The 17,937-nt window shown below is 39.4% G+C and overlaps 2 protein-coding genes across 3 annotated transcripts in view; one reads left to right on the top strand and one right to left on the bottom strand.

The window, feature by feature from the left end:
* Positions 1-372: 372 nt before the first annotated feature.
* Positions 373-11,635, top strand: LOC119498765 (acyl-coenzyme A thioesterase 11-like). Its single transcript, XM_037787816.1, has 17 exons — positions 373-464; positions 3,581-3,778; positions 3,920-3,989; positions 4,767-4,827; positions 5,910-6,014; positions 6,147-6,282; positions 6,378-6,469; positions 6,723-6,784; positions 6,929-7,048; positions 7,224-7,362; positions 7,966-8,021; positions 8,292-8,358; positions 10,005-10,088; positions 10,184-10,317; positions 10,481-10,648; positions 11,142-11,268; positions 11,355-11,635. Exons 2-17 carry the CDS (start codon positions 3,589-3,591, stop codon positions 11,592-11,594), a joined length of 1,851 nt encoding a protein of 616 aa, XP_037643744.1. The 5' UTR covers positions 373-464; positions 3,581-3,588; the 3' UTR covers positions 11,595-11,635.
* A 1,009-nt stretch (positions 11,636-12,644) lies between these two features.
* Positions 12,645-17,937, bottom strand: part of mrpl37 (mitochondrial ribosomal protein L37) — a 9,815-nt gene continuing 4,522 nt past the window's right edge. For both annotated transcript variants that reach the window (XM_037787817.1, XM_037787818.1), the window contains 5 exons: positions 17,556-17,744; positions 15,951-16,105; positions 15,653-15,784; positions 14,209-14,283; positions 12,645-12,957 (listed from right to left, as the gene is read on the bottom strand). In XM_037787817.1, coding sequence (XP_037643745.1) covers positions 12,880-12,957; positions 14,209-14,283; positions 15,653-15,784; positions 15,951-16,105; positions 17,556-17,744 — 629 coding nt within the window. In that variant the 3' untranslated portion in view covers positions 12,645-12,879. The remainder of the gene's footprint in view (positions 12,958-14,208; positions 14,284-15,652; positions 15,785-15,950; positions 16,106-17,555; positions 17,745-17,937) is intronic.

Genomic DNA, 17,937 nt, shown 5'->3' with positions numbered 1-17,937 from the left:
CGTGATGTCAGAAATATACAATATTTAGACCCTTTACACAGATTTAAACATAAACATATTAATAGTGTCCCAGTTTATTTCCTGGTTGCAGTGCATGTGAATGTCATCAGCTGACAGGAAGTACACATGGACCCAAGCTATTACCTAGCAACGCAATTCTGTTGTAATTTCGTCAAAATGCGCTAAAACGGAGCGTTTCAGACAGAGAGTGAATACAGGCATATTCAGGCAGACAGTATGAGGAAAATAAAGTTTGTTTTTTTAACATTACAGCATGTAAACATGTTCTAGTAGAAACACAAAATACAAGTATGAACCTGAAAATGAGCATAATATGGGACCTTTAATAACGTTTTTTTTTTTTGTTTTATTTTGAAAGGTATTACCGGAACACCCTCTGCTGGTCTTGTTATAATAAACATGACATCAAAGTTTAGCTTGACACTTCCACAGGTCGCTTTCAGGTTGGTACCTCCTCATTAAATCAGCTTACAAACATGTCAAAGCTCAACTGTTCAACTTTGGTATCAGTTATTTCATGTCTTAACTGTCTAAAGTAACGTTAATTACCTGTTTGTCGAGTTTGTGTGTAAAGTTATATTGTTTTCTCTGCGTGTCATGTCATGCAAAAGTCTGGTTGTGTATCCAGCCAGCTAGTTAGACTCTTCTGAACATGTCAGTCTGCAGGTTTTTAGACTGCTTAGTGATGAAGAGCTGAAGCTTCAGGAAGCTTTCCAGCAAAATGGTTCAGAAAAGGCTTCATTTCTTCTTCTGCTTCATGTGCACAACAAAACCACCTGTTGGTCAAAGAGTGTAAAACAGGCAGATATGATCTTAACCATGTGATAAGATAAGATATTCCTTTATTAGTCCCACAGAGGGGACATGTGCAGTGTACAGCAGCAAAGGAGATAGTGCAAAAAAACCCAGGATGCATCAGCTAACACAGTAAAAAGAAAGAGCTAAACAAAGTGTAACAAAATATGAACCATTTAAATAGAAGGAAATATAAAAATAGGAGCAGTATATACAGTATTGACAATAAACAGATTATTAACAAAATTGCACAAGTGGAAAATGATTTTGCAAAATGATATTTCACTACAATACTTACTTTTTGAAATAATTCATTCTCTTTAAAACATGATTTACAATGAGTCATATCATTTTTAAACTCCTATAAACACATTTTATTCCTTACTTTTGGAACAATACTGTCAGGTTTTGCTGTTACATATGAAGTAGTACCTGTAGAAATATTTTATTTCTATATAAGATCAGATATTCCTTTAGTAGTCCTGCAGTGGGGACATTTGCAGTGTACAGCAGCAAAGGGGATAGTGCAAAAAAAAAGAGCTAAACAAAGTGTAACAAAATATTATATATAATATTGACAATTGACAGACTATTAACAAAATTGCACAAGTGGAAAATGATATTGCACAGTGAGAATGAAATTAAATTCCACCTGAAAATATCAGGTTATTGTCAGTTTTTGGTGTGTAAGTGTAAGTGGTCTACTGGGACCACAGATCTGAGATATACTGTATTTTGTGCCAGTGAAGGCAGTTATATATAATATAATGTCTATTTTCTAGTAAGTATATTATGAGTATATAACATACATGTATAATAAACTGTAATTGTTTTGTGACTAATGCACCTTATGTGTGTAAACCAATCCTTTGGTCAATAATTGTATTGTATTGTAGTGTAATATAATATAATAATGGTAGGAGGGGTAATATTGGTGTTCTGTGTCACTTCTTAAAAGTGGCATTGGTTTAACCAGTGAAATCTGAACCACTTCCTGAACCAGTCACGTGGTATGGCCAGGCAGCGAGGCTTTGGACGTCATCAATGACGTCATTGGTCTAAAACGATACAAACCTCGATATGCGCATCGCGGAAAACTTCCTGGATTACTCGACACACGCTCCGAAGCCTCGGCACAGCACGTAACATCACTAACTTCATTGAGATGAGGGTTTCTGGTGCATTTGTGCTTCACCTTGCAGCATTTAATGTCATGTTCAAACCACCAGTGTAGTAGGCTTTGGCCCCCGTCTAATGCCTGGACTATGTGGCTTTCTGGGGGGGGGGGGTCTGAGAAACAGACTGTGACAGAAAATAGAAAATGCATTCAGTTGAAAATGCATCATTGTTTACAGGAAGCTGTTGCAGGTTATCTATGTCGCAATCATTGGCTGCATGACTGCAACCCTCATGTTTACACTTAAAGCCCCCCCCCCCCCTCCCTCCAGTGTATTTTCTATGATATTTTTTATATTTATTTGAGTCATTTCTTGACTCCTGACATTTTTTGATTTATAATTTTGTGTTCAAAGTTAAAAAAAAAAAAAAGAAGGTTGTTGGTAAAATGGGAATCTGACATATGACTATAGTAGAAGCTGCAGGTCAAAGGTCATCCTCCAAGCTGCAGGCTCACCCAAGCTTTTTTGCGTTTGAGCCGCAAACCTGTTTATCTTTAAGTTTGTCTTTCTAGTTAGTTAGGTGTAGTTAGCGAGACCAACTTGTTGCATTAGCTACTAATTTTATTACCTCCGCCAGGGCCGAAGGGCTAGGAAGGAGGTTATGTTTTCACCGGCGTTGGTTTGTTTGTTGGTTTGTTGGTTTGTCCGTTTACAGGATTACTCCAAAAGTCCAAGATGGATTTGAATGAAATGTTTTGGAGGGGTAGGGTGTGGCACAATGAACAATCTATTAGATTTTGGTGGCGATCCAGATCATGACCCGGCTTCTGGAATTTTTTTTAATAACTCCGCTCAGCCTGTGCATAAACGCCACAGGCTTTAGGACAATGCGCAGTGTAACTGATGACGCGTCACCCAGCCTCTTTCCTTCTGCCTGCAGAGAGAGGGACAGAGAGAGCGAGCGGGAAATGGAGGGAGGGGAGGGGGACACCTGTAGATTTGCGGCGTTTTTTCACATTAAACTCAGTGAAATTACAGTTGAGTTTGACCAAAGAGTAACGACGACGGTTTGGGTGAGTTTAACTTTGTTTCTGTCCAGTTTGAATGAAGTGTTTTACGATGCTCCGCTACGTACAGCTGATCTCAACATAAACACAAATACACGTGGATGATGGCGCAAGCTGAACGGAGAAGAGAGGGGGGGGGGGCAATCGTACTCGGGCAGCTTGACGGACGTCTGCGCTCTCTGAGTGCAATGGCATTTGTGTATGCGGTGAACAGGTGAAATCAACGCAGTAGATTACACAAAATCCTACCTACATCACAATTAGCATAACACATAAATAATAGATAAAAAAGACCAGGAGTTGCTGGATAAAACACATCAGGTAACGTTTCATTTGTGCGTGGTCATAGCAACTTTAGGTTTAAGCTCCAGAATCATCCCAGAGTTGGTAAAAAAAAAAGAAAGCTGGACAGTACATGTTGAAGAGTTATTATCAAAAGGTGTAAAAAGGGAGCACGGACACACTGGTGATGAAAGAGATGCATATTGATGATCACTTTTTAAATCTTCTTAAAGTTGACCGAGAAAACTAACGTGAAACTGAAATCTATCTCAACCTGAGAAACTCTTCTCCCCTCAGCTTTGAAGATGAGTTCCAGAGTGTCAGGTGATCCGGAGGAAGAGGATGAAGAAGAAGAAGACGAAGAAGAAGAAGGGAGCGTCAACCCGACAGAGGTGAAAATGAGTCAGATGGTGATGCCCTGTCACAGCAACCATCGACAGGAGCTGAGCGTGGGACAGCTGCTCAAGTGGATGGACTCCAGTGCCTGCCTCTCTGGTGAGATCTGTGTGTGCGTGTGTGATTCAGTAGTCATGTGGTGTGTGTTGAAATGATTTCACTTGTGAGTTTCCGCAGTCTGTTGTAATCACTGAGTAGCCAGACAGGACATGCTGACATGTGTCTGTTTCATATGGGCAGCTGAGAGGCATGCTGGGTGTCCCTGCGTCACTGCCTCCATGGACGACATCCACTTTGAACACACCATCAGGTAACAGGAAGTGTGTGCACAGAGGCGTGTGTGTGTGTGTGTGTGTGCGTCACTAAATAACTCTGGATTCGGCTATTAGTGCGTTTTACAACTTTTGAAATCTAATGATTTAAATAAGGGCTATTAGAGTGTTCGTACTGGGGAGTTTATTTACCTAAAAAAAAATTATCCCCTGAGTTACAGACGTCTCTTTCCCAATGTAAGTCTGTGAAAAGCCTTTTTGGGCCCAATGGTATCACGTGACGGACACAGAAGTTGCAGTACTGCCATTTGACCACTACGAAAGTCGGGATCAACATCCGGCGCTTGCGGTATTGCAGTGAAAAATCCCCCTGTTTCCCAAAAAGCATTTTCCCCATAGACCATTATTGTGAAAGAGAGGTCTGTAAACTGTTAACAGGACACCTCCACCTGCAGACAAGGATGATTATGACTCTTTCTAGAATTAATTTTTGATCCATGGAGGTTTTACATTTGCAAAACTTTCCTCAATCTGAGAAATGTGATTTAAACATCTGTGACGTCATCACGATGTGAAGTCTGTGGTAACTTGGGAGAGTTCAGAGCGGGAGAAACACTACTGCGTGTATTCAGTGTGCCGCATACCCCGGGAGTAAACCTGGAAGCTACAAAACCTTTTTTGACGTATGCGCCAGGCGAGCAATTCTCATTGGACTGAATGGGCGCCATCTAGTAGGTCTGGTATCCAGTTCTTATTATACATCCATGTTTTATATACAGTATGTACTCATTCATCCTTTCTGTCTCTCTGTTCAGCGTTGGTCAGGTGGTGAACATCAAGGCAAAGGTCAACAGAGCCTTTAACACCAGCATGGAGGTCAGATTTACGTTGTGTTCTCACTTATGTTTTACACTCCAGCATTTTATACAAAGACACCGACTCATTCTTTGTGTCTTTACATTCATACTAGGGCTGTCAATTGATTAAAATATTTTAATTAATCTCATGATAGTTAACCGTTATTAATCACACATTTTTTTATCTGTTCAAAATGTACCTTAAAGGGAGATTTGTCAAGTATTTAATACTCTTATCAACATGGGAGTGGGCAAATATGCTGCTTTATGCAAATGTATGTATATATTTATTATTGGAAATCAATTAACAACACAAAACATTTACAAATATTGATCCAGAAACCCTCACAGGTTCTGCATTTAGCATAAAACAATATGCTCAAATCATAACATGTCAAACTGCAGCCCAACAGGCAACAACAGCTGTCAGTGTGTCAGTGTGCTGACTTGACTATGACTTGCCCCAAACTGCATGTGATTATCATAAAGTGGGCATCTCTGTAAAGGGGAGACTCGTGGGTACCCAGAGAACCCATTTACATTCATATATCTGGAGGTCAGAGGTCAAGGGACGCTTTTGAAAATGGCTATGCCAGTTTTTCCTCGCTAAAATTTAGCCAACTTTGGCGCGTTATTTAGCCTCCTTCACGACATGGTAGCACGACATGGTTGCGTTAACGCGTTATTATCGCGTTAACTTTGACAGCCCTAATTCATACCACTATACCCTGCTCAAGATTTGGTGGAGACCAAAAACAGAGCTAAAAGAGGGTGAATGTTGGCCTCCAAATCGCTCCGTAACAGCTGGATGTGTAAATAAACAACTTTAGCTAACAAGGTGGCCATATCACCTTAAAAGGTAATGATACGCCAATGTTCATAACCTGTTTCCGCTGCCCACAAGTGGTAAAAAAAAAAAATCAGTTATTGTAGTTTGAAGAGCTTGAAGACCTCAGTGAGCTTTTGAGCCAAAGTGAAATCCCTGCTGGCAGCTTTAAATCTTGTTATTTATTGTTGTTTGCTGAATACATCATATCATATAATCTATGGTCAAAGCATAAGAGTTTGACCGTAGATTGTCCCTGATATATTCCATCCCAGGTGGGCATACAGGTGATCTGTGAGGACCTGTTCTCTGATCGCCACTGGAGGGTTTGTCACGCCTACGCCACCTTTGTTACCCAGCGCACCAACACAGGAAAAAAGGTAAGGGGTGTGTTGATTTATTTTTTGCTGTTGAACAGTCTGCTTTTGTATGTGTGTGTGTGTGTGTGTGTGTAGGTTTTGTTAAAGGCTTCCTGACACTAAGAAGACACACTTACTGACGTTTACTCACAGGTGACCCTGAAGCCTGTTGTACCTCACACTGAGAAAGAGCAGGTTGAATACAGCGTGGCCGCTGAGAGACGGAGGGTCAGGATGTTACACGATGACATCGTCAAAGACCTGCTCTCTCATGGGTCCATCCTGCAGGGTAGGTGTGATGCACGCTGCTGCAAATGTATAGATAACACCAACCATATCCTTTAAAACCAAGCATTAACTTTCTAATTTGTGTGTGTGTGTCAGCTGACAACTCAGCAGTAAGCAAAGCGGTGGCAGCAGAGAAGACCAAGGTGGAGAGTGTTGAACTGGTTCTACCACCACATGCTAACCATCAGGTTATTTATTTATGTATCTATAAACTTGCCTGTTTATCTCCAGTTATGTTCTGATTTGAGAGTATATGGTGATTAGTATCATTTTTGTACTGCTATAGAATTTTGGTATGGCAACATACTGTATATAAAAAGCCATCACAAATTCCGGTTTTAATGAATTGAAAGGCTTTTCGTTCATTCCGTCAGTGTTGTGCCATCGTAGTCTTTAGGGGTGAGATGACTGGATCATCATTTCCGTTTATCTAAATACCAGGTGAATACATTTGGAGGACAGATCATGGCCTGGATGGTGAATGTAGCTAATATTGCTGCCAGGTACAGTCACACGCACACACACACACACACACACACACACACACACACACACACACACATACACACACCCATTTGAAGTGCTTTATTTGATTGCACCAGGGTTACAGGTGTAATGTTCTCTTGTTGTATAATCTCTCTACTCAGTCGTCTGTGTCAGGCCCACCCGACTCTGCGAACCATCGACATGTTCACCTTCAGAGGACCTTCTCAGGTTGGAGACAGACTGCTGCTGAAGGCCATAGTCAACAACGCCTTCAAAAACAGGTATCAGTGTGTCCAGAATCACACATAAAGATACAGAAGACAAGATCAGATCAGATAAGATCTGACTGATGTTGTGTGGAGAAAACGGGTCACGATAACGGCTCGGTGTTAAAAAAAAAAAAGTAAGAATAGGTACGTACGTAGGACTTGAAGAGTGATTCTGTGTGTGCTGCAGCATGGAGGTGGGGGTGCGAGCTGAAGCCTACCATGAGGAAGGGCCTAACCGACACATAAACTCTGCCTTCATGACCTTCGAGGTGCTCGACGACCACAGGAAGCCGTGCACGTTACCATGGATACGACCAGAACCCTTGGTGAGTCAGCCAACAGAATGAACTACTCATGAAGAACGCATTAACCCTCTGAAAAATATAATATAATATAATATAATATAAAATAAAATAATATAATATAAAATAAAATAATATAATATAATAATATTTGTATATAATATAAAAAAATAAAAAAACAGACTCATATTTTTCCAATCATATTAATTTGTCTAAGATACTGAAATAGTAATCTATAACACTCATTTAGTGAGTTCTTTTGTAGAATATCTATTAACTCTCTGAGACCCACAATAGACCAGTTTTTGTCTTTTTAGGGTGGTACAGGGGGTCTTTAGGGGGAGATAGCAGGTCACTAGTTCTAGGTCTCTAGTTTGTAGCTGTAAAGTTTCATGAGGCTGTGAATATCCTAGAGGTCACCACAGGTCATTTTACAGAGTGAGGTCAAATTTCAATCATTTCTTTGGTTTTCTTTATCTCTTGTGAGTCCCCCAACTTCCGACCACTGTCCCTAAACGGGACAAGAGGAAGTAGAAGATGGGTAGCTGAATTGAGGTGTTTAATTGGATTGAATTTCTCTCTGTCTGTGTCTTCGTCTGTCTCTCTCTGTGTGTCTTTCACTTCCAGGAAGGGGGGAGGAGGTTTCAAGAGGCCATAGCCAGGAAGAAGATCAGATTGGACAGGTAACGGTCTACTCCTGTGAAGAGCACGTACTTTCTTAGCTTTCAAATCCACGTTCTGTGTGTCAGAAGTGATACGGTTTGTATGATATTTTCAGTTAACTCACTGTAAACATGGTCTACGGGGCCACTAGAGGTCAAAACCGCCAGAGGATACCTCAGTATCAAACTCTGAGCCCATGGTAAACAGTGTTTCAGTAGTTTAAGTAAACAGATGCATCACCCAGTCATTGTCGAAATGCTTCTAACTGCGCTCCCTTTTTGTTGTTTCAGAAAGTACATCATTTCCCACAAGCAGGGCGAAGTCCCTCTGTCTGTACCCTGGGACCCCAGGAACCAGGTGAGGAGTCACTCAGGACTAGTAACGATGACATGTGCTGTGATCAAGAACACATTACTATATACTCCACATGGAGAGGAATGGATGCACAGAGAGAGCACGCATACGGTTACTGGCTGAACTTATAGATCTTTGGCACAGCTTTGATTATTGACTTGCACGACTACACCAACTGGTTAACAATGTCACTCATGTTGGGTCACTACTATGGCACTAGGCATTTGATGGATTTCAGTTCATTTACAGTCTAAAAATAAGCTTGAAGGCACATTTATGGAGATCATTTATCTAAGTGAACATTGCTTTTTCCGCTTTTCTAAGCAATTGTATCGTTTCATTTCATGTATGTTGAAATACTATCAGACTTATTGGAAAAATCTGCTCTTCGTTATACTTTGGCAGCACTAAAACCAGACATTATGTTGACTGTGATGGATGAACTATTCAGAAAGGTTTTTTCATGCTGTACTGAAATTAATGAAACTGAGGAACAGAATCTAAAAAAATGTGTCAAAGTTTGGAAAATGAAATAGCAGTAATATATTTAATTGGTGAAACAAAGATACATATTCATTCGCTACCAAGTAGGGCTGCATCGAAAGTCTTTTTCTTTACATTTGAAGCTTCTATTGGGGTTTTCGAATGAAGCTTATTATGTCTGTTGTCATATTTTACGACGTCATCACACTAAAAAATAAATTCTTTGAAAAAAGTCCAAGGTGATGTCTTTAAATCTTGTCTCTGCAATGGTAACAGAAAAAATAGCTGCACAGCATTCAAATGTTGATTTAGATTTTGAGTGTCAAAGTTGTAAATGAGGCTAACTATTTGGTGCAGCCCTACTAAGCTAATATGTCAAATTGGGGTGATGCTTTTTGTAGGATGTAATAGGAGAATTTTATGATTTTTACGAGGCGGTTGTCTGAACTATGGAGGACGGAACCTGCCAAAATCCTAAATAAATGAATAAATAAATGACTCAATAAATAAATAAATATGTCATTAAATGTAGCCATTAACTAATTGATAAAATGTGACATTTGATATTTCTATTTTAAGTTGCTTCTTTATTTGTTTATCTTTGTATTAATTCGGTTTTTTATTTACTCTTCTGTTTAATTTCCCCTTTTATTTATTTGTATTTTAATTTTTTATCAAATTTTTGTATTTATTTTTTAGGAATTAATTTATTTTTTATTTATATATTATATTATTTAAAAATAAATGAATAAATAAAAAATAAATGCAAAAATAAATAAATACATTAAAAATAAAATAAACAGAAGAGTAAATTAATAAGGGAATTAATACAAAGATAAACAAATAAAGAAGCAACTTAAAACAGAAATATCAATTTATGTCACATTTGATCAATCAATTAATGGCTACATTTATTTTTAATATTATTTTTGCTACATTTAATGACATTTATTTATTTATTGAGTCATTTTTTTATTATTTTATTTTATTATTTATTTATTTATTCATTCATTTGGGATTTTAGCAGGTTCCCTCCTCCATACAGAACAGGAGGAGTAGCATCAGGGCCCAGTATTGACATAGTACCTTCTGCTCCGTGTGCATGCTTACGTGTTTGTTTGCTAATGCATACATTATGTATGTTGCATGTGTTTTTGTGTTTCCAGGTGTATCTGAGCTATAACAATGTTTCAGCTCTGAAGATGTTGGCTGCTAGAAACAACTGGCGCCTCAGCTCTGAGAAAGACAAGGTACTGTATCTGCTGGGAGTGTTTGTGTTCTACGAATGAGAGTATTTTTATCCCCATGAAGGAGCTAGATGTTTCATGTGATTATTTGTTCCCAGGTGCGTCTGTACACCCTGGAGCAGAAGTCCATGTTGAGTATTCGGGTGGAGTCGGAGGTGGATGTTCCCGCTCTCACAGCCTTTTGTCTGCTGGCTGAGCTGAGCAACAGGGCGAGCTGGGACACACATTATCAGTAATACTTTACTTTTAGGAAAGAAATTCAATAAATCTTTTCCCAAAATGTGGTACTATTCCTTTCACAATATAGTCAATACTATTTCACTTTATTTCAAATAAGCTATATTTCTATCAACATCCTCATCAGTGGTATCTCTCTGTGTCCTCTCCTAAATCAGGGAATGTGAGCTGATTCACCAGGTGGACGATGATGACTTCCTGTATCGAGTGGTGACCCCAGCAGTGGGTCAAGGTGGAGTAGGTTCCCCAACGTCAGCCCAGCAGTGTGAAGGGATTCTACAGGACTTCATCTTGTTGGCTTCCAATAGGAAGCCATGTGGCAGCGGGTCAGTAACGATGGTGTCTAAATGGTAACCCACAAGTTGCGAAAAACTCTCGCGAATCCCGCTGCTCGACAACCTATCCTAACCTCAACCATTGGAGGTCAATGCCTAACCTTAACTATTGGAGGTCAATGCCTAACCTCAACCACTGGAGGTCAATGCATAACCTTAACCATTGGAGGTCAATGCCTAACCTTAATCATTGGAGGTTAATGTCTAACCTTAACCATTGGAAGGCAATGCCTAAGCTTAACCATTGGAGGTCAATGCCTAACTTAAACCATTCCAGGATTGGAGGTCAATGCCTAACTCTAACCATTGGAGGTCAATGCCTAACCTCAACCATCTCGCAGGAGATTCACAACTTGTGGGTTACCTTCTAAACACGGCCGTCAGTAGAATGACTGTCTGGAAGGTCTAAATGACAGGTCAAAGGTCATACACCTCTATCCTCCAGGATTTACTGGTCGATTCCTGTTTTTTTTTTTCTCCTCAGAGATCCGTACATCATCGCACTGCGCTCAGTGTCCCTGCCCACTCACCCTCCCACCGAGGGATACAACAGAGGAGAGGTTCTGTGTGCTGGATTTACCATACTGGAGACCAAAAACAACACATCAGTGGTGAGACAATATTTTAGCTGATTAAACTGCTGTATATTTACATATAGTCTTAACAAACTTCTCTATTATTTGGATCTTTTTTTCAGATCAGTTACTATAACCAGACGTCTCCAGAGGTTCTTCCCTACATCTCCACAGATATCGCCGGCCTCTCCTCCACTTTCTACCACAACTTCTGCTCCTTCAGCAAATACCTGACCAGGAAAAGACTGCAGTCCACCTCTGAGGTGCAAACCAGCCAATATCAGGCCACGAACACAGACAGCCCCACCTGTGATACTGAAGGTGATAATCTGTCAGTGGCCCTCCACAGCACACAGCTGTAGACAGTCAGTGGTACTTTACAGGCCAGTTTACATCCAAAGTGTAGAGTGAGATCAAGCCTTTGGTTGTTTTTTTTTACAATATGGTACTATTAACACTGTCACAGTGAACAAAAAGTTATATTTACATGAAAAGTAAACGTTGCTGTTGTTTTTTTAAACAAAGATATTATAATAGAAACTCTGAAGGTTACAATACAAGTGAGTAAAGAACAAATGTTGCCTTAGATACTTGAATGCTCACTCTAATATTCAACCAGAGTCTGATGTAAAACATAGACCTGATTTCAAAATAAAGGCTCATTCGATATTAATTATTGTGTTTTGACAAAAATGAAACATTGTAATCAGTGTCACCAATGGTCAGATAATACTTTTTTATGTTTACAAATCTAAGGCAAGTGTTCATTGAATTATAAATCTAACCAGATGTGGGGTTTATAGGAAAATGCAGTGATTTTTGTGAAACACTAACAGTAGTATTAAGTGGTGATGGAATTGTCTCCTTTTACTGACTACTAGCACAAGGTAACACTGATGTTTAATAAATTCTTTTGTAGGACTTTTAATAAAGATGTTTTAACAGAATACATTTGCTGTTTCCTTCCAATCAGAACTCAACAGTAAAATACACAATGTATTATAATTAAATGACTGCGTTATGCCACTTAATCAGTCAGTTTGATGGTAACATTATCTTCTAACAAGTTTGCATGATTTACATAACAAGTTAAAACTATATAAAAAAAAAGTCATATACTATGTCGAAATATTTTATGAAAAAAAGTCATAGTATATGATGATTGATGGAAAACTGATGAACTGATTTTTGTACCAGCACAGATTTTGTTTCATTACTTTCTTTACAGCATATTATTCCATCCCGTTCTCATTCCCGAGGCTTAAAAGTCATATTATAGTATGTCGAAAAAAATGGTGTGTTATAATAGCCTCAGCTTTGAGGATGAAAACGTGTGAAAGAAAGAAAGAACTGTTAAGTAAACAAGCCCTCATTATCAATGTACACTAGTAAAGCACAAAAACTCAATGAAGTACATTTTCAGAATCAGTATTTTTATTGAGTTTTGTGGTTTCAGTCTGTTGAATTCATCCAGACAATGTAACATGTTGAGAACCGGGGCACTGACTGTTTGAAAGGAGGATTATCTGTTGGTTTGGTTTAAATCCAAAACACACACACATACAAACATACTTGACTGATGAGTCATTGTTCACACACGCACGCCCTCAGACACACAAACACACACAGGAGGTACTGCATGTAGTCCTACACCGCCCCGTGCAGGTACAAGGCCAGGAACTTGCTGAACGCTTCAGGCTTGTATCCTGCCAGACCAGCTGGTACCTGCAGGGAGACACACAGCAACCAATCAGAATCACTCAACGTTCCCTTCATTTTCTCTGTCTTCCTGTCTCAGTTATTAGAACATACACATTCAGTGTACTCATGGACACGAGATACATTGAATGAAAGACGTTATAGTATGTATAAAAAACGCCATAGTGTAGTATGTCGAAAAAAAGTGATAGTATAATATGTCGAAGAATAAGTCATAGTATAGAATAGTATAGTATAGTCACAGTATAGTATATCTAAAAGAAAAAAAGAAAAAGTCAGTATGTAATGTCTAAAAAAAAAGAAAAAGAAAAAGTCATAGTAAAGTATGTCTAAAAAAAAAGAAAAAAAGTCATAGTATAGTTTGTCTAAAAAAAAAAAAATTCATAGTATAGTGTCTAAAAAAAAAAAAAAAATTCATAGTATAGTGTCTAAAAAAAAAAAAAAAAAAGTCATAGTATAGTATGTCTAAAAAAAAAAAAAAAAAAAAAAGTCATGGTATAGTGTATCTAAAAAAAAGTCATAGTATAGTATGTATATAAAAAAAAAAAAAAAAAATCAAAGTATAGTATGTCTAAAAAAAAAGAAAAAAAGTCATAGTATAGTATGTCTAAAAAAAAAAAAAAAAAAAAAAAAAGTCATGGTATAGTATGTCTAAAAAAAAAAAAAAAAAAAAAAAGTCATGGTATAGTGTATCTAAAAAAAAGTCATAGTATAGTATGTATATATATAAAAAAAAAAATCAAAGTATAGTATGTCTAAAAAAAAAAAAAAAAGTCATAGTATAGTATGTTGAAAAATGTTATGATAAAAAAAGTCATAGTATAGTATGTCAAAATAAAAGTCATAGTATGTCGAAAAATAAGTCCTAGTCTATTACAGTGGTTCTCAACCAGGGGTCCACTATCGAAGTGAGGCCAATCTGATAAACAGTCATAAGAGTGATCATGGGTTATCTCCTGAACTGCAGCTGGAAACTGTAGATTTCTCCTCTTAATCATCTCTAACAACCAAAATCTTTTCAGATGCAGTTCCCTGAAGTGAAATCTTACCAAATGGGGGTCTGTGACATAATGTGCCTGCCAAGCTTCCTCGCTCTACTGCCTGTTCTCTAATCATACAAGAGGGTGACAGATTGCACACCACCCACTAAATGACTAGTAATGTTTGAGTTAAGGTTCTGATTTCCAACAGTCTTGATGACAGAACATGGCTCTAAGTCACAATTACGAACAGACAGGATGATTATGGTCATCGTACCTTCACTTGCTTCTTCTTGATGAGTGGTCGGACTTTTGCAAAATCATAGAGCTCGACATCTTCATCCAACCACACCTGCAAGGAGCAGACAGCATTTCAGAAAGCCAGCAAACTCGTTTTACTTTGAAAGTGAATTCTGATTGATGGAAAACTGATGAACTGATTTTTGTATCAGCACAGATTTTGTTTCATTACTTTCTTTACAGCATATTATTCCCTCCCGTTCTCATTCCCGAGGCTTTGTCGCGGCATAAGTCACCCTTTAGCGCCGGTATGAAACGCACCGGGTGTTCCATTAACTATAATGTAAACTCGTCCGCGGCAACAGTAAATGAGAAAGTGCGTTTGGAGTGTGGTGACGTAGTTTAAAGAGCGAAAAGAGACGGGCAGGCAGGAGGGGAGTCCAACATTAGTCCAACAACCACAAGACTTTCATCCAGGATACCGCTGTTGTTCGTGTCCCCGTGTTCACAACGTTCAGTGTCGTTATCACTGTACAAACGTAGTAGTTTTAACCCCAACCATATAGTTCTTTCCAAAACCTAACTATAGTGGGTTTGATGCCGAAAAGGGCGTGACGAAGCGGCGGTATGTGATGAGTTGGGATGAGAACGTCTTGATTATATGGTCCTAAAATAAAAGCAACTAGTAGTGAGGTGCAAAAAAAAAAAACAGTCCCAATATCCTCATAAAGTCCTGATCTCTGTGTAACCAGACGGAATACTTATTTAAATATGAACATATATACTCCACTGGAAAGCTTGTGAATCGTCACCACAGTCACCACCTGTAAACTAAAGGCCCTGAACACACCTGACCAATGTCAGGGCCGCCGTTCAGCCAATATCGGGGCCGCCGGTCGGCCAAAGTCGGGGCCGCCGGGTCAGCCAATGTCGGGGCCGCCTGTGAGTGTCTGTGGCCCTAGTTTTTGCGGAGCAACCCGCATCGTTGGGTACCAGTCTGAGGTTTTTCAGACGATCCAGCATGTTGTGTCTGCGGCGGAGCCCGTCTGTGAGAGAAATCACTCTGACTGGCTGTTCAGCTTAAACGAATCAGTGCACGAGAAGAGAAACGGACGTGAGGAAAGCGAGCCGACAAGTAAAGTCAAGAGGAAAAACACAGAGGGCTCTCCTCCTTTTTCATCTCCATCTATTCTGATCCTTCGAATACTGGAATGAAGCTGAGTGGTGGGTGAGAGTGGTGTGAAAATGGTCAACGTTTTGTTTCATGTACGTATCATAACGACGGCTTTCATATCCGCCGTCCTCGGTCTTCCGGTTTCCCTTTTTGAATGACGAATACGGACTACCGCCGCCTGCTGGTGTGGAGAGTTATTTCCTCTCACGCAGGAGCTGAACGTACGTGCTAACTGGCCGTCGGCTGTCGTCTTTGCGGTGTGTTCGAATGCAACTTTTTGGCTATCGGTAGGACAGAAATGACGCACCTGGTTCTTGATGCCGTCGTCTCCTCGGAGATCTGTTGTGTTGAGCTGGAAAACCATAAACTGGAAGATCCTCCCGTTGGTCCCCACTGCCTGCACTGTTATGGGACGCTCTAATAGATGCTGAGGCTGCGTCTGACACACACACACACACACAGTGTAAGAGGTAGAAAGAGAGAGACAGAGAGAAGGATAATTGTGGATCAGCAACTAATACAGTAATACAATATGCCCACCGACTACATTCACAGATCAGCTGTGTACGGTGACTCCCTGTTAAAGGTGATGTGTATATCCTCACCCCATACAGTCTGTGTGCACGGACCAGAGCGTTTCCAAAGGTGAACATGAACATCTTGGCTCTGAACTGCTCTGGCCGGAGCTTACAGACGACATCGGCTCCCTCCAGGAAGTGAAGCGTGTGGGCATGAGGATAAGGGTAGTCGTCCCGGAAACCTGATTGGATAACAGAGACGTCATTTAATTTAATAAGGCCTGAGCACTAGGGATGAGTATCGATACTACTACTACTACTACTCTTTGATACTCATCGGTTCTTTTTCATTACTGAATAATTGCTTTCTGATATATTATGTAAAAATAATATTTTTAAATAGGGCTTTCAAATGATTCAAATAGTTGATCGCGATTAATCCCAAACTAATCACACATTTTTTATCTGTTCAAAATGTACCTTAAAGGGAAATTTGTCAAGTATTTAATACTCTTATCAACATGGTAGTGGACAAATATGCTGCATTATGCAAACGTATGTATATAATTATTATTGGAAATCAATTTCCAACACAAAACAATGACAACTATTGTCCAGAAACCCTCACGGGTACTGCATTTAGCATACAAAATATGCTCAGATCATAACATGGCAAACTGCAGCCCAACAGGCAACAACAGCTGTCAGTGTGTCAGTGTGCTGACTTGACTATGACTTGCCCCAAACTGCATGTGATTATCATAAAGTTGGCATGTCTGTAAAGGGGAGACTCGTGGGTACCCATAGAACCCATTTACATTCACTGATCTGGAGGTCAGAGGTCAAGGGACCCCTTTGAAAATGGCCGTGACAGTTTTTCCTCACCAAAATTTGGCGCGTTATTTAACAAGCTAGTATGACACGGTTGGTACCGATGGATTCATCAGGTTTTCTAGCTTTGTATGACGTGATATCGTCACTTTAGCTTTAAAACTGAGTCCTAGCGAGCACGTTGAAACCCATCAAGTCTCTCTTCAAGAAGACCTGTTCGTTTCCATTATTGCAATATCATAAGTTAAGTATAACATTTTAAACATTGACTGTTTCTAAACTTTCACAGATGTTTGTCTTGTTTTTAAAGTTCTAGATGGGCTCAAAACTGCTTTTCTGTGTGCCGTCTCGTGGACTGTCCTGTGAGGTGTTCTGTGATTGTAAAGTTTGTTTTTGTAAGTACCTGCCTCAGGACTTACGGATGAAATTTAGCTACTGTGCTAATTCCGGCATATTTACATTGATGTGTATTGCTGATATGTTGATTAATGTGCACTGTACTAATTCAATAAAAAAACTTCTTACAGTGACAAATGTAATTGTTGTAGTTCTCTTCACTTCATCTGGTTTATTTCAATGTCTCCGCCGCCGCCGCTGCCGCCGCCGCCGATCAGATATCGGTGACAATGAGGCCGATCTATTAAATTCAGTTCTATGTTTATATACTATATACATTAAGTACTGGCTTTTTAATTCCTGTTTAGGTTTTGAGCAATTTATTGCTGCATCAAAAAGTTTCCACACCAGAATTGTAATTCCTGTTAATTTTGAAGATTTGTTTTAACAAGTTGCTGGTGAACGATTTATTGTTTTATATATGTTTTACTATCGGACCATGGCTGTGACTGGGAGTCTTCTCACCTGAGCAGTTCACCTCCTCCTTGTACACTTGGACTTTCTGCATGTCGATGGTGGGCGAGACAGGATAGAAGCTTTCCAGGGCATGATCTGCCGTGTCGCCCACTTCCTGTCTCCCAGAAACCTCTGGGAGAGGATCCATGCAGTTTTGCAGTAAACCATTCTGACCCCTAATCTGGAACAGGTCCTCACCTGGTATTCAAATATAAAATGAAAATAGAAGTCCATTAGAATTAGAGAAGCCCTGAGAGGCAAATGAGGAAAAACAAGTCTGATCTAAATTGTTTTCTCTCCTGCGTTTATGACTAAAAAAAAGTTTTGCCAGGATGATCTTTTACAGTTCCTTAAAAAAAATCAGCTGTGAAACTAGTGGAGAAAAATAGTT

The sequence above is a fragment of the Sebastes umbrosus genome, chromosome 12 (assembly GCF_015220745.1).
Source record: "Sebastes umbrosus isolate fSebUmb1 chromosome 12, fSebUmb1.pri, whole genome shotgun sequence".
In the NCBI taxonomy this organism is placed as follows: domain Eukaryota; kingdom Metazoa; phylum Chordata; class Actinopteri; order Perciformes; family Sebastidae; genus Sebastes; species Sebastes umbrosus.
Note: the sequence above shows the minus strand (reverse complement) of the source record. Positions and strands in the feature narration are given on the sequence as shown.